The 17,011-nt window shown below is 36.7% G+C and overlaps 1 protein-coding gene across 1 annotated transcript in view; it reads right to left on the bottom strand.

The window, feature by feature from the left end:
• LOC127951321 (telomerase protein component 1-like) overlaps positions 1-17,011 on the bottom strand; it is a 33,118-nt gene that overhangs the window by 13,557 nt on the left and 2,550 nt on the right. The window contains 35 exon segments of the mRNA XM_052549154.1: positions 19-226; positions 409-453; positions 559-673; positions 781-869; positions 1,299-1,432; positions 1,516-1,675; positions 2,605-2,737; positions 2,857-2,949; positions 3,043-3,222; positions 3,324-3,465; positions 3,543-3,727; positions 3,827-4,012; positions 4,712-4,829; positions 4,908-5,021; positions 5,210-5,331; positions 5,800-6,091; positions 6,284-6,329; positions 6,332-6,429; positions 6,893-6,970; positions 7,110-7,231; positions 7,322-7,402; positions 8,103-8,255; positions 8,411-8,630; positions 8,729-8,921; positions 9,113-9,191; positions 9,281-9,390; positions 9,481-9,638; positions 9,740-9,861; positions 9,978-10,049; positions 10,212-10,349; positions 10,531-10,695; positions 10,782-10,931; positions 11,107-11,277; positions 13,014-13,530; positions 16,437-16,513. Coding sequence (XP_052405114.1) covers positions 19-226; positions 409-453; positions 559-673; positions 781-869; positions 1,299-1,432; positions 1,516-1,675; positions 2,605-2,737; positions 2,857-2,949; positions 3,043-3,222; positions 3,324-3,465; positions 3,543-3,727; positions 3,827-4,012; positions 4,712-4,829; positions 4,908-5,021; positions 5,210-5,331; positions 5,800-6,091; positions 6,284-6,329; positions 6,332-6,429; positions 6,893-6,970; positions 7,110-7,231; positions 7,322-7,402; positions 8,103-8,255; positions 8,411-8,630; positions 8,729-8,921; positions 9,113-9,191; positions 9,281-9,390; positions 9,481-9,638; positions 9,740-9,861; positions 9,978-10,049; positions 10,212-10,349; positions 10,531-10,695; positions 10,782-10,931; positions 11,107-11,277; positions 13,014-13,530; positions 16,437-16,489 — 5,042 coding nt within the window. The 5' untranslated portion in view covers positions 16,490-16,513.

Below are 17,011 nucleotides of genomic sequence, written 5' to 3'. Positions count from 1 at the left end.
AAGGACCAATATTAGTACCTGGCTTCTTTTTGAACTGCATCTGTGCAGTTTAGCCATTTTATAGCATGCACTCCTCCATATCTTGTCATGCTTTCTGCCCACAAATGGGCAGAGCTGTCACATGGTTCATTTAGAGCCGTTTGTACAAAGAGAGCAGGCCACTGGGAGAAGAGAAGGCTGTGACGCTTTAGAAAACTCAGACAGTCTTCAAAATCCTTCATGTTATCTGAAAATATGAATTTGGTCCATGAATTTAATATAGACTTACCACAAAAAAAATGTATTAGCAATTCCAGTACACATTTCCACTCATTTAGTACACATCATGATCATGAATATATTTGAGTCCCTTTTCAAGTCACTATAATCAGGTTTGTATACACATACAATAATATAAAACTAAAATACCAGCTGATGTTTTGGATTGCAGCTGATGGGTCTCATATTTTGGGGCTAAGAGAATAAAAGGAAAAACAATCAGTATGACACCCTGTAATCTATGAAGAAAATAGACAAATGTACCAATGCTTAAAATCAGAAGCGTTAAAGTTCTCTTACCAAACAAACTGTAGGTCTCCAGAATTTGGTGAATAAGTCCATGCCGCACATTAGCATAGAGGAAGTAGTAACTGGACAGCAGAAAACACAAGGTCTCCCACTGCTTACTGCCCATCTGAGCACAGAGGGAAAACAGAGAATAGAGAATCTCCTATGAGTTTTGTGAACTCCCATTGCTCACTGAAGCTGAAAGATCAAATAAAAGAGCAAGAGGACACTGACCAAGTGCGCAGAGAGTTGAGACAGAATATCAGCGTCAGAGTGAAGAAATGTGTCCTTCCCCTGAGGATTCGACTGCACCCAAAGGTGAGCTGGGATAAAGTTATACAGAAAAAAATATATAAAAACATACATTACCTTTCAAAAGTTTAGGGTTGGTAAGATTTTTTTTTTTTTTTTTTTTGAAGAATTTTCTCATCAAGGCTGTATTTATTTGATAAAAAAATATTGTGAAATATTATTATAATTTCAAATAACTTTTCTATTTTAATGTATTTTACATCAAAGCCGAATGTTCAGCAGTCATTACTTCAGTTTTTAGTGTTTACTGTTACATGATACTTCAGAAATCATTCTTATATCTAATTATCTTTTGTCAAGGTTCTCTGATAAAAAAAAAGAACAGCGGTAATTTGAAATTAAAATCTTTTGTAACAATATAAAATTCTCAATTTAATGCATCCTTAAAAAAACTTATCAAAATGCTAGTGTATAAAACACATAAAGGCATCTTTTTTCACCTGCAATTATCAGATGACTTCTGGTTCTGCTCTCCTCAGGAGACAGATACAGATGTTCAAAGGCTGACTTCACCTCTGGATGTATCAAAATCAGGAGGTCATCTGAGCCCTGACCATGGGACAGTCCAATTAGGCTGCATTAGAGGAATTACTTAACAAATTATTCCTATTTAGTAAGTAGTTACTCCTTATGTCTACATATTTTACCGGGCTGTACCTGTGCAAAGTTCGTGCTAGCTGAGAGAATATTGCCATGGGAACACGGCTCTCAGGATGCCTCGCTATATGGAGAATTTCCTGCCATGTCACCAGCCCACCTCTGGAGTTTAAATCATTGCACATGTTCAGTATAGTGTAAAGAGAACGCTCCCGCAGTCCTGTGACAGAAACAGATTAGTGATTAGAGAAATATAATTTTTTTAATACATTCAATTAAAAATAAATAAGTGAAAATGTTGTGCTCTAGGCAAAAACTATTATTTAGATAAGGAACTGAACAGAAATCTTTAAATTAAATTAAATAAAAACTAATAAAATATAATTTAAAAAGTTAACAAATAAATCTAAGCTTTTGGATTCTGTGTGAAGATTCATTCATATATCCAATACACATAATTTGTTAATTAATTAATTAATTAAAACTATATATATATATATATATATATATATATATATATATATATATATATATATATATATATATATATATATAGTGTATATATGTTTTTAAGTCTTCTTTTTTTTACATTTCTGAATAAAACTGTAACATATCAAATTCATGCTATTGACGTTGTGGTCATATTTACCATTATTTAGCTAATTTTACAGTCGAAATTTACCCATTTTAGTTCCACACAATCAGGAATTTCGTGTGAGGCCAAAAGGTTTCCACATGCAGATTTGCAATGAGTTTAAATTGGTCATGTAAATTTGCCACACTGTCAAACAGAAAGTCATTTTGTTTGAAAGTGACTTCTGTGTGGCCTGTGCTTCATACATGGCTACACAACATACACAACAGATAGAATTTACGACACACATTGGACCTTTTTTGTCCATAAAACTTCACTGTAATTCTGTTAATGTGACTGGACACATCAAGATATAAGCTGGGCTACAGATCAAGCCCAAGTTCTGGATGATTTACAAAGTGATTACTATGATATACTCATTCAGTGCTATCTTAGTATTACTATTTGATACTTATCAATGTATTTCCCCTTTAAGGGGGTTGTATATTTGAATGGGACAGGCCCACCCTGGACCCTTTTAAACCCATATTTACAGAATTAGCTGTGTCTTTTACCGGTGTAGCTGATGGCAAGTGTAGCTAATGCCCATCCCAGTCCTGCTCTGCCATATTGATTCTGCAGCCTCAGCAGATTGTGCTGCACCAGCTCACCAACAGACTGAGGAAGAGACTGGAGGCTCTCCTTCATCTACAGTAAATACATTTCATCATCAATTTTATGTTTAACTTCACACTACTTTAGCAAAATAACATTATGTGGACCACTAAAAAAAACACTTAAAAATGTATTCTTTAGCAATTTTTTACCTTGTCAAAGGAGGCATAATTCTTAAGCTCCTCACAAGCCAAATGGAGGTAGAGTGGACTCACAGAGCCTTTTTTCATCAGCAGTGTCTGAAGCTACAGGGAAAACACAATTATACGTTTACTAGATATGCAAAAAGGTCTCAGTTGTTTCTTATATCACTCCTTAACAGTAAAAGGTAAGTTCACCTGGTTATTGAAAGCAGAATCACTCAGTTTCTTTCCAAACCCAATAAGCTGCTTCTGCACAATCTGCTTCTTGTCAGGTAAAGATAACTGCCCCAGTGGAAATGACACGATACCTCTCCTTTTGCTAATAATGTTTTGTAGGGATGATTCTGAAGTAACACTCAGGACCAAACAGAGACCCTGAGAGGACAAAGAACAGTGTCTGGCTGATGAGAAAGTTTACAGTAAGTTTGCATGTGTTCTTTTGTGTGTTTTTTTGCGTGTATGTTCCTCTCTCTTACATTAGGGATGTGCTGTGGGATCCACTCTGACACCCTTTGACCTCGACCATCATGGATACGGTCCGCCCCATCAACAAGCAATGTCAGTGGCTTCTTTTTGTTAATCTCATTCAAGTTCAAGTGGAACTCAGACAACAAGTCTCTGTGATGCAACAAGACAATAATTATGAAATCAGATTTCTGAAATGACAATTCATGTTACGTCAGATGCTTCCTTACTTATAAGATGTGTTTGGAGGCAACTCCACATCGTCTTTCCTTTTCCTCAGCCACTGAACAAGACAGCGAAGAAGCTGCACAATACTGCAAGCTGACTGGCTAACATCTGTGGAGTAGGATATGACATCACACAGAGGGGCTTTTCTGTTTTTGACAGAGGTTTTGAGTGCTTGGGCCAGGGCAGCCTTAATAAAAAGAAGACACAGACAGATATTCAGATTGACGTCAGTGTTCAGAAACATTAATACATGAAGAATGATGGTAATTTACAAATATACAGTTACCATGAACACAGTTTTGCCCTCTCCAGGATTTCCCTCAACCATCAGAATTCCCCCCTTTTGCTGACATTCTTGAACTTTTGCTGTTGCCATAGAAATAAGCTTTGCCCTGCCATGAAACTGCCGCTGTTGGGCATCCTGATACACTTCCTGGTCCTTAATCTCTGAGGTCAAATCTTCATCCGTCTCCTACAAAACAAGAAAATTAATTTTTAGTGATATAGACATTTTCTTAAAATCATTCCAGTTATTAATAAGGAAATGCAAAAAAAGAAAAAAAAAGAAAGGGGACATATGTCAAGAAAACATTTATCCAAGAAATTATGAAATGTGCAAACATGATGATAAATAGATTAACACAAAAAATTAACAGCAAAAATAATTTATATTTTTATATATATTTTTTTTTTATTTAAATAATCAAATAGAAAACATAATATATAACATAACATAAAAATTTAATAATAATATAAAATAAATATTATCTTCTGCCCCACATTTCATATTCCGATTAGGCCAGAAGGTGGAACTTGATCTGTTGTCTGTCATAATTTTGAGACAATGTCATTGGCCAAGGCTGACAGATTTCAGAACATGTAGATTGCATAATATTCCCATTCCATTATTATAAATATTATTTTAAATAATAATAACATTTTATTTTTATATTATTATACAATTTATATTGATATATAATTGATAAAATATAACAGAGTACTGAATTTTTATTTTTTTTAATCAAACTGCAGAATCATATCTTTTTTTCCACATCATCCTTATTCATTGTTTAACTGATTCATATTTCAGCTAATGTATTGATATTTCAAGCGATTGACTGTGTCAAATATGAAAACACTTCTTTTTTATGTGTTTTGATCATAGTTTGACCTCCACAAAGAGCTGCTGTATGACTTCCCAGATATCCTCTAGCACCGCCTTGCCAAAGTCCTCCAGGCCTTTCAAATAGGGCTTTCCATCCACCACACCACCCCATTCACAGGGATAACTAAGAGGATATGAAGTAGAGAAAAAAGTAAATACATAACCACTCTCTGTGCCGACAAAACAAATGGACTGAACTCACTTTTCTGTCACTTTGAAGTCATTGTTCCGGATCCATGTTTTCAGACTGTTAATTTTAGCTTCAGCTTCTTTGGATTCTGCCACAAAGTCTGTCCTCCAAGCCACTGGCACCGAACTAAACATACAAACACATGAAATGTAGATAATACGACATACTGTATTCTGCTATAGATCACAGAGCCTCAGAAACATATCAGCTTTCAGTTGATATTGCTTTCATCATTTCATTCTTATTTTATGCTGCTGGCAACTACAGAGACAAAATGAATGTGTTCAGCTGACAAATAATAAATGAATGTGTACCTGACGAGATGAGGTGACCTGAAGTAGAAGAACATGCGGCTCTGGGCAGAGTCTGGAAACAGAGCTTGAAACTGTCGAATCTCCATTTCAGTGATGGACAACCCATCAGGTGCAGAGTTCAGCTGGCAGAGTGAAAAATGAAAATAATTCACGAAACTTTAGGACAAGGATCAACAGGATATTTATCTTGTTTCAAGAAACAGTTGATGAAAAATGTTGAAAGCTGTGCTGCTTAATATTTTTGTGGAAACAATTATCTTTTTTTTCAAGAATCTATGTTGTGTAGAAAGTAAAAAAAAAAACAGTTATATTTAATAAACATCTTTACTCTCCCTTTTGATCAATTTGATGCATTCTTGCTAAATCAAAGTATTAATGTCTTTAAATAATAATAATAATTTCATAGCCCCAAATGTCTGAGCAGTAGCATACTTTTTTTTATATATATATATATTTTACTTTTACTCTCTAAGTCAATGTTAACTCTGGTTAACATTTAACTTGTTATTGAGCAAGATTGTATGTGATTAATAATAATCACCTGGATCACAATTTTAACGAAGCATCTATCTACGTATAAATGTAATTACCCAGCTGTATTGAGGAAGTTCAGGTAGGGTGGGGCGGGGCGGCTCAAGGCCGTATCTCTCTCCCAGAATCCCGAGCAGCAGCTGGCTGCGGCAGACCTCCGACAGACAGAGCTCCACAGCACGGTTAGACTCCTCCTCTGTGACGCCCCAGCGCAGCTCCACTTCCTGCAGGTAGAGGTAGTGCAGAGCAGCTCGTCTCCTGAGCTCAGGAAACACCCCTCGCACAAGAACATCCCTCTCCGCATGCATGTCCCTGAACGTAGAAGAGATGAACACTCGCACACCCTTCCATCTATGAAAAGAGAGAAAAGGAAAATGATGAAGACAGGTTTTGTTTAGTATTTAATTTACAACAGTGTTGGGGAAAGTGACTTTTAAAAGTAATCTGGTCTGTTCAACACTGGAATATATGCAACACCCTAACCATGATTGATGAGCATTTCTTTTATATACAAATAACTTGTGGATTTTTTCGTGGTTATACCTGAACTTTGGTGTTGCTGGGAGTGAGATGACGTCAGCAGCTCTATCAGGTTCATTTTGCGCCCCTGTGGTGGCGGGATGTTATAGACTCTGTCCATGTGCTCCACATGCTGCAGCATCCTTGAGGAGCCTCTCTCTGAGACAAACCTACGACCACAAAACAATTCTAAATGAATCTCCAGCTATTGTCTATCAGAACAGATTCAAAAGTAAAGTAGTGAAGAAAAATGCATTGTTGTTTATCAGCATTGATAAAAATAATTCAAAATAATTTCTTGAGCACCAAAGCAGCATATTAGAATGATTTCTGATGTATCTTATGACACTAAAGTCTGGAGCAAAGACTGCTGCAAATTCATTTTTGTCATCAAAGGAATAAGTTACTAAATGTGATAATATTTCATAATATTAATATTACTAATATTACAGTAATATGCCTTTGTGAGCATACTAGACATCTTCAAAAACATTTGAAGAGAAATCTTACCAACCCCAACTTTTAGAACTGTAGTAAATATTGTAAATATTTAGTAGATCCTATACTTATCTTACTGACAGCTCCATGCTTTTCAACAATTAAGTACGACATAAGGTTCCGTTAAAGACTTACTGCAGGATCTGCTCGCTAAACCCCCATAGCTCTAGAATGTTGGAACTCAGTTTGTATTTAAAATTTTCATTTGGAGACCTGTTCAAAACAAACAATAAAAATGTTTTTACAACTACAGCCATTTTTGCCACATTTCTGCTCCAAGCAGCTGACATTTCGATGAAAAGACGTCACATTTCAATTTTGGCCAAGGAAGAACAAGTTCCACAAAACGTACATGTTTCCGAGCAGCACATCTATCACAACAGCATCACAGTTGATATCTTGCCGATAGTTATTGATATCTGCCATTAAGTAACTGTCGCTGTCGTCATTTTCAAACACAACTATACGATCCAGCTGTGGAGGAAGATGTTATAACAGACATGTCATGTGCAAAATAATTGTAATGCATTCTGGAATAATCATAAATACAAAAGGGGCTCACACCTTTGTCTTCTCTTCAGTTAGCTTAGTGAACAGTGTTTGAGGAGATATAAATTCAGATTGTACATTGTCATCCTTCAAATCCTGAGAGACAGAGGGACAGTGAGAAACAAAGATAAATAAAACAAAAAAGAAGTGAGATCATCAAAAAATATTGTACTTAAGAAGAACACCAAAAAGACTTGCAACTTGTAACTTTAAATGCTTATTTCCACTCTTTTTGCATGTAGGTTAAAACAATAATTTAATATCACAGTTAAAAGCAATCTTTAATGAATCTCAAAATTAATATCCACTTTCATTTCCTACATTAAAATGTCATGATGCCTAACTTCACTTGTAGAATTTAAAATGACTGATTTTATCTTGATTTTATTCTATTCATGGTGTTTTATTATACATTGTATTTGTTATTTGAACGTTTTATTTTTTTTTAAAGTTTTATATCAATGTATCAATTTTCTTTTTTATTTAAATGTGAAAAAGAAAAACATATTATATTTAACCAGACAATACATATAAAATAAATCCAAACAAATATAACAATAAAATCTATATTTTACTTTTTGACTACTGTTGAACATTTTGGAATAATTAAGACTTTTAATGTCTTTGAAAGAAGTCTGCAAGAGTCAAAGGCTGCATTTGTTTGATCAATTTATGTAAAACGGATAAAGCTGCTGATGAAATTAACAAATTTCACATTTTTTAAAGAAAATGTGAAAAAGGGCCACTTGTATATTACTGTATATATTGTATATTCACAATAAAAGGGAATTCTTACCTCCACTTGCTTCATTGCTTGTCTCACATTATCAAAAATGATATCAGACTTCACCTTGACCTCCTGGAAACCTTCATGTCTATGTAGCATGACTCGGGAATCTTCACTACAGTAGTTAATCATCATGCATAAAAGCATTGCAGCTTCCTGTACCTGCAAAACATAAAGTTCAAAACATGTTTCATTTATACTAGAAGCCTAATTTCCAAAATGTAACAAAATTATAAACCCACAGTTACTCTGAAAAAAACATAAAAGCAAACCTGTAATGTTCTGGTAACTTAAATAATAAGATGCCCATAACTGACCGATGCTGAGAGTTTGTTTTCGTCAATGTCTTTGGTGCTTTCAGGGGGCAAGCAGACATCATCAGCTCCACTCCAGTTTCGGACCTCAGAAATATCAGCCTTACAGATCACAAGAGTGCGTCCGGGGAGAGGCGGGATGTTGTACTTGCAGGAGATCTGCACAGCTTTCTCCAAAGCACTGCAATACTTGTTCAGAAGCTCCTGAGTGTACAGCCTCTGACTAACAAATTTTAAATATTAAGTATTTTTTTGTTCCAAAATCATAAAACTATGTAAAGGTTTTCTTTTATATTACACAAAAAATTCTGCAAAACACACTTCGCTTTTTTCAGGAGATTGCGTTTGATATTGAATATGCGGTAGACAAAGGGAACTCTCATTGTAATCCTCAGTCTCTTCCGTGCTGTCGTTTCCCATTTGTATTGTCGGAATCGTTTGCTCTTCGGGAACTTCTTAAGAACCCCTTGCAGGATCTCCCTGGAGCTTGGCACCTCGGCTGCAGGCCCACCAGCTGAAAGGAGAGAACATGTCACTCAAACTTCCTCAGGTGCTGGTTTTACTGCGAAATGGTATTACAATTTTAAATAACTCCTTTCTATTTAAATATATTTTAAAATGTAGTTTAATATGACAAAACTGAATTTTAAGCTATAATCTTGACAAGCATGTTGATCCAGGTACAGCTTTCATACATAAATTTACCAAATTTACTGAGCTCCAGAATGACTTTATATGCAGACAGGAAACGGAAAGGAAACTGCCTGCTCTGGATTACAGCATTCTGTAAGATTAAACACCAGAAACCCATAAATTACTTCATCATGCTACGTAAGTTTCAGTGTGCAAAAGACTGAATTAAGAGACGCTCACCTTCGAGGTCAGTCTGTTGAGGATCTTAGTATGATGTTTCTCACTGATGCCCACAGAGATCATGTTCCTCAGGTTCCTCAGCATTGCCATAAAAGGAAGAGACCTTCCATCTGCAATTACAAAAAAACGCTTACTTAAGTTTGAGTTGATGTTAAAAAATTAAGCCAGTTAAAGAGCCCGTGCATGTTCCTCTTCCACACCGATGAGTTTCTCCCAGGTGGCAGCTTTGTTTCCCTCCTGACTAAGTTTGCATTCCCATGTGTCAGGCTGCTTAAGTTTCATTAGCTTTCCAGCTCTCTCTCGCTCCCAAACCCCACTAAGACCACTACGAGAGAAGGCCTTCAGATCACTCGGGTATCTGCAAGCAAAGACAGACAACAAACATGCTCACTCATGGCTTGAAGCTACACCGGACTGAGGATATTGGCAAAAATGTATATGCCAGCTTGTAGGACTAACGTCTTTCCCAGAATGGCCATGACATGTTCTGCAGGTTCTTTGATGTGAAGGCGATTTATCATTTTCTTGAGGCTGAATTCATTCTGTTTTTTATCCTTTGAAGTACGATTCTGGCTTTCCAACTAAAACATACAATTCCGAACTGATTCATAAGATGTTCAGTAGTGATAAAGTGCAATAGTAATTTGTAATTGTATGTAATATCAAACAGTTCAAACTAAACACAAAAAAAGTTCACATATTTTTTGAGAATGGAGTCGTCGACTCTGACAAGGTCACCCCACATTTTCCACTGTGCAGCAGAGATTTTCTGAAAGTAGAGGTATAGTAAACAAAATAATTTTATCAGTGATGTGAAATGGAAAATATCTAAAAAAGGTAATTTTATGTTATGATATATGCAACACTGAAAATATGGTATTCAAAATTTCTTAAAAATGTAAACGTTTTTAAAAGTTTTTTGACATATTACCACTCCTTTCTGTCGTTTCTTGTTGTGTTTGCAGCGATGCTTCCGTGTATTGTATTTGGCCAGCTGATATTCAGTGAACTGCTTAAATTTATCCACTAGAGCTTTTTTCAGGCAGGAGGGTAAAGATTTACTGAAACACTGCACAAAAGACATTGAAAAAAGCATGAAAAAAAAACAAGAATACTTCAGCAGGAGCAAAATAAAATCCTTAATTAAACATCTGCATTCTAAAACATTAATCGGCATATGAATATGGTATGAGTAAAAATATGGTGATCATTTCTTAAGGGCAGTAATGATATTAAATATTAACAGTTACCATGCTATAGATTCTTGTCACCTCCAGCCAGTCAGATGGCAGCTGTACAGCAGCACAAAAGTATCTTCTAAAGTGTGGTTTAGAACCAGGCAGATTGGCCGCTAGTGCCAGCAGGAAGTTGGCTGTGATACGAATGTTCAGTTCCTGCCTAGTATAGACAGCAACCTAAAACCAATGCAAATATGCAAACCACACATGTTAACACTTCAGAACATTCTCAAACAAACACTCACACATATAAAAACACAAACCTTTAAGAGAAACTCAGGATCTTCTGTGGTAATCTCTGAGGCCAGAACCTTAATAATGGCCCACACACTCCTCTTCTTATCCCAGTATTTCTGACCCGGGGTACAACTCTTATTGACAAGGGAGCAGCACACCACATTCAGCAGGTTATTCTGAAGGACAAACAAAAGAACTGCAACATGTTGTTTGATTTCACAATCACAAATTTGTCTATCCATTAACTGTATAAAATAAATAAAGCTAAAAATAAATAACTAGGGCTAGCAGCACATTATTAACTATTGTTTGGGTTCACACAAACCCTAGAACTGTGCTCACTCGACTCACCTTTCTGTCCCTCAATTCCACAAGATGCTCATCCTCGCTTGCTTCAAGCACCCCAAACTCCTCACGAGGAGCTACAGTTTGCTCCCCCTCTCCATCTAAATCCATATTCAGAACAGGTATCTCAGAAGACAGCTTCTGGCCATTCATTTCCAAGCTTTCATGACTCACATCCTGTTAAGATGTACAGAGAGAATGTAATTAAAGGGGGGGTGAAATGCTCGTTTTCACTCAATATCCTGTTAATCTTGAGTACCTATAGAGTAGTACTGCATCCTTCATAACTCCAAAAAGTCTTTAGTTTTATTATATTCATAAGAGAAAGTTAGTCTGTACCGATTTTTCCCCGAAAAACACGACAGGCTGGAGGCGTGACGTGTGGGCGGAGCTAAAGAATCACGAGCGCGAGTAGGCTTTTGCGTTGAGAGCGTTTGGAAGCTGTGACACAGATCCAGAGGCTGAAATTTAACAAGAACAGCATCAGCAAACGACGTCTCTAAGTGAGTGAGTGAAGTGACATTCAGCCAAGTATGGTGACCCATACTCAGAATTTGGGCTCTGCATTTAACCCATCCGAAATGCACACACACAGAGCAGTGAACACACACACACACACTGTGAGCACACACCCAGAGCAGTGGGCAGCCATTTATGCTGCGGCACCCGGGGAGCAGTTGGGGGTTCGATGCCTTGCTCAAGGGCACCTAAGTCGTGGTATTGGAGGTGGAGAGAGAACTGTACATGCACTCTCCCCACCCACAATTCCGTCCGGCCCGAGACTAGAACCCACAACTCTTCGATTGGGAGTCCGACTCTCTAACCATTAGGCCACGATATTTGCTTGGCGGTTTTGGAAAATGACTAAGTTCCACTTTATGTCGTCTTTTTTTTTTTTTTTTTTTTAAGGTGTACATGTGGAAAGTGCAGTTTGATGACAACATCGCATGTTGTTTTCTTGATGTGCTTACGCGCCGATAGCTAAGTTAATAACACAGAGATATTTGAAACAGTTTTACTCACCGCCTGCGGTTCCAACACACGATCGTGACCCTTTTTCGTTGGGATTGCATTATCCTTAAGAAATAAACGATATGCAAATCCAGCGTCAAACTGGGTCTTGTTTGTAAAACAAGCATCTTCGAAATGCAGGGAACAAACAAAAATACTTGCACAACTCTGTTGATGCTCTGTAAAAATAAACTCCATCCACTGGTCCTTTAATGCCGTTTTTTTTTTTTTTTTTTTTTTTTGATAATCTGTGCAGGGTTGTCTTGCCCTGGCAACCAAAAACACACTTCTGTGACATTTCGCGACGCTCTCGCTCTGATCAGTGAGTCTGTGCTCAGCCTCTCAGTGCTCTGCTATATGGGAGCACGCGCTCTTCCGGCAGAAGTGTCCTTAGGACCCATATAAGGAAATTCCGCTCCATCTAACATCACACAGAGCCATACTCGAAAAAAACTTTTGGAACAGAAATACTCCTTCAAACGTACAAATTAATTGAAACTTTGTCCATGTTTAGCATGGGAATCCAGCTCTTTAACAGTGTAAAAAAACTCAGTATGCATGAAATAGCATTTCACCCCCCCCCCCCCCCCCTTAACTACATTGGCATTTCCCAAAGAAAATACCAGTCTTTGCATTTGTAAGTATATGCAGTAACAAAGTATTAAATGAAATGCTATATCATGCTGACTTAATCAAAATGTGCTTTTTGTGGAGCAAAGAATGTTTTTTTAAATAAATGTACTTGCTGGAGTCGAATTACTGGCAATTACCATGTTATTTTAATAAATTAATATGAATACAAATTTGTGTTGGTGAATTGAAAAAAATCTGAAAAACCTTTAAAAGATGTTACATCAATTTAAATACAGTTCTACAAAGCAATAGAGAAAATTATTGTATACCTGTCTAGGCTCCTCAGTAGATCCCAGCATGTCATCCACTTTTCTCTTTTCATCTGAGCCCACTTTATTCTCCATTGAAGGTGATGGTAAGGAGCAGTGAGGTGGGGCGGCACTGCGAGTTGACATTTTGGAGCAAGAGAGTAAAGGATTATGGGAACAGGAGGAGGTTAGAGAGGGTGAGAATGGAAGATGAAGTGAAGGCTCCATTAGGAGGGTATTCTTAGTGCTCAGCAGAGAGGAGGAAGAGGATAGTGAGCTCATCGTTGTGGATGACAGAAGAGAGGAGGTGGCCATGGTGGAGGACAGGCTGGTAGGCTGGAGTGCTGGACATTGTGAGGATATGAAGGTCTGCTTGGCCCAGGATGGAGATGTGTCCTGATGCTGAGACAATACTGAGGGCACTTGAGGCAGAAAGCGATTTTCCAGCCTTGGACTGCTATAGTTTCGCTGTAGGCCGGTATCTGTGTTCGCCTTCAGATCAGTCTGAAGGGAAGCCGAAGCCTTCATGTCTGCCTGGCTGAAGGAAAGAGAAACACAGAACAGGAATTTAGGATATTGCTGAAAGTACAGCACCAAACTGATTCTTGAGACATTCTTGTCCCACAAAATTTCCTGGATATTAGGTTTAAATAAGAAACCTCCTTGAAACCACCTCTCAAGCAAAACTGCGGCATACATTGTTTCAAGATAAAATGCTACTATATCCTCACACACTGTCACACACACTTTTTTGAAGGCCTCTTTCCATGTTTTATCTTTTTGATTTCAAGATCATACAAGCTCTTATGAGTTTTATGTTTTTGTATCTAATCTTATTAAGTAAATGTGCTAACTGACAAAAAAAAATTGTTTGGGATTTTAGATCATTATCCTCTTTTTAATTAGGGCCTATTATTAGCTAGCAACATTAGAAAAACTTAATATCTACTTTATGATTATTCTACAAGCTACTACTACTACTAATAATAATATAGATCAACACTCAACACCATTAACTCTTGATGACAATTCAATACAATACTCAAAAATTACTAGCACTGAGAAAGCATGGGAGTGTCTTATCTAAACAACAAATGAATTGTAGACACACCTGGAAAATCCAACAAGCAGCCTTTTCCCCTCGTTTATTTAATTCCAGCTTCTTACAACACAGGTATTTCCTCCTCTCAACTACCTGCAAAGTGATGTAATGTATCCCTGCACCGTTTGCCTTCTCTTCAAATTAAATATGCGCTCTTTACATTTCTAAATGAATTGTAAAGGTCACTTTAGAGGATACTTACGGTCGATCGGAGCACACCAAGTAACAGTGAGTGTGGAACAAAGTCCACTAGCTGATAACCAATGAAGAACCGCCTTTGTCTTCGCAATGTCTGTTCTATATTGCCACATACATACAAGATTCATCAGCACTCCCCCATTTCTCCATTTTTAGAATCAGTTCTTTATGGACATTGTATTGTGGAAAAAATCATTTATTTTAGTAATTCAACTCAAATTGTGAAACTCGTGTCTTAAATAAATTCAATTTACACAGACTGAAGTAGTTTAAGTCTTTGGTTCTTTTAATTGTGATGATTTTGGCTCACATTTAACAAAAACCCACCAATTCACTATCTCAACCAGTAAAAAAAATTATAATTAGTTGGCCTTCTGGAAAGCGTTCATTTTCTTTTTTCTTATGATTCTCTGTGTGGTTCAGGTCTGGGGAGTTTGCTGGCCAGTCAAGCACACCAACACCATGGTCATTTAACCAACTTTTGGTGCTTTTGGCAGTGCAGGCAGGTGCCAAATCCTGCTAGAAAATGAAATCAGCATCTTCAAAAAGCTGGTCAGCAGAAGGAAGCAGGAAGTGTTCCAAAATATCTTGGTAAACAGGGAAAGTGTCTTTGATTTTCAAAAAACACAATGGACCAACGCCAGCAGATGACATTGCATCCCAAATCATCACAGACTGTGGAAACTTAAACTGGACTTGGGCTATGAGCTTCTCCACCCTTCCTCCAGACTCTAGGACCTTGGTTACCAAATGAAATACAAAACTTGCTCTGTGCAACAATCCAGTTTTTCTTCTCCTTAGCCCAGGTAAGACACCTCTGATGTTGACTATGGTTCACGAGTGGAATACAACAACTGTAGTTGTGTGGTGGTGGCTCTTAATGCCTTAACCCCAGCCTCTGTCCATTCCTTGTGAAGTTCACGCAAATTCTTGAATCGATTTTGCTTGACAATCCTCATAATGCTGCAGTTCTCTCGATTGGTTGGGCATCTTTACCTTCCACTCAACTTTCTGTTAACATACTTGGATACAGCACTCTGCGAACAGCCATCTTCTTTGGCAATGAATGTTTGTGGCTCACCCTCCTTGTGAAGGGTGTCAATGATTGTTTTCTGGACAACTGTCAGATCAGCAGTCTTCCCCATGATTGTGTAGCCCAATAAACTTTGTAATTGGCATGTCACCATATTCTAATTTGTTGAGACAGTGAATTGGTGGGTTTTTGTTAAATGTGAGCCAAAATCATCACAATTAAAAGAACCAAAGACTTAAACTATACTTCAGTTTGTGTTTGAATTTAATACACAATTTTTTTTTTTACAAGTTTAGTGTTCCTGTAGCTCAATTGGTAGAGCATTGGTAGCAAGGTTGGGGGTTCGAAGCTTTCTTTACTCACATGAACATTTTAAGTTTAGATTATCGACTTTCACCAGGTCTCCTCTATTATACTGGTACACAGTTAAACATAATTTAAAAGGGACATTAAATGTAATTTATTTGAAGGAAAACTGAAAAAAAAAACATTCGTTCAGTAGACCTTCAGTAGAGTATTTTTTTATTATTATTTTTTTATTTTTTTAAAGTGACCAACTTATGGATGTAGAGATGTTACATATTTGCAAACTTGCGTTATGCTTACATTTTTACATTTTACATAACATTTTAATGTGAAATGGACAAGGCATTTAGCTGAACTTACTTGAACCAAATGAAAAATATAAGTAATTAAATATTACAGTAATAAGGTCCCTTTAATAAAATGTGACCATAGACCACAAAACCAGTCATAAGGAAAACTGAAAGCCGAAAGCTGAATAAATAAGCTTTCTATTGATGTATGGTTTGTTAGGACAGGACAATATTTGGCTGAGATACAACTAGCCTATTTGGTACAAAAAAAATATATTGAGAAAATTGCCTTTAAAGTTTTCCTAATTAAGTTTTTAGCAATGCATATTGCTATAGTTTTTCAGGAGGAAATTTACAAAATATCTTCATGGAACATGATATTTATCGATTTTTGACATAAAAGAAAAATCCATAATTTGACCCATATATTGTTGGCTATTGCTACAAATATACCCATGCAACTTATGACTGGTTTTGTGGTCAAGGGTCACATATTATAATTGTAAAACATTTACCAGGTGGCGTCTTCAGGCATGATGTTTCTGATCCTGAAAATCCCACTGCACATGTGTATATTGTGTGGGAAGTATATCTGAGAGAAAGAGCTCTTTTTCAGAAAAGGAAATTCACAACAACAAGCCCCTAAGATTTAAAGCAAGAAGACCCTTCTTTCTTCAGTCAGTTGAGTGATTTTAGTCTTGTGGACTTGTTGGGCAACAGACATTGCATCACTTGGACTCCTCCATTGAATTGAATGTTATTTGAAAAGAGCTAAGAATAACTGCAGTAAATATACAAAAGAAAGGAAAAGTGAACCACAAAAGTTTCTTGATCTTAATACAGAAAAGAGACATGAAATTTATGGTAATAGCACACAATGCTATTTAATGTGTATCCAGATGGACCAGACTGGATCATATTCAAAGTTATTGCGCATTGCATAATTAATTATACAAGTTAACAAACAGGAATTACAAACTTTTCATCATTACTTACACCAGACAGACACAACTGCTTTATCAGTTGTTAAATGCTCTGGTTCTGATGGCTAACGATCATTAGAATTTGGTTTTTGAATGAAATAGCAAAT

The sequence above is a fragment of the Carassius gibelio genome, chromosome B2 (assembly GCF_023724105.1).
Source record: "Carassius gibelio isolate Cgi1373 ecotype wild population from Czech Republic chromosome B2, carGib1.2-hapl.c, whole genome shotgun sequence".
NCBI classification, from domain to species: Eukaryota; Metazoa; Chordata; class Actinopteri; order Cypriniformes; family Cyprinidae; genus Carassius; species Carassius gibelio.
The sequence above is the reverse complement of the archived record's forward strand: the minus strand, read 5'-3'. Positions and strand labels throughout refer to the sequence as shown.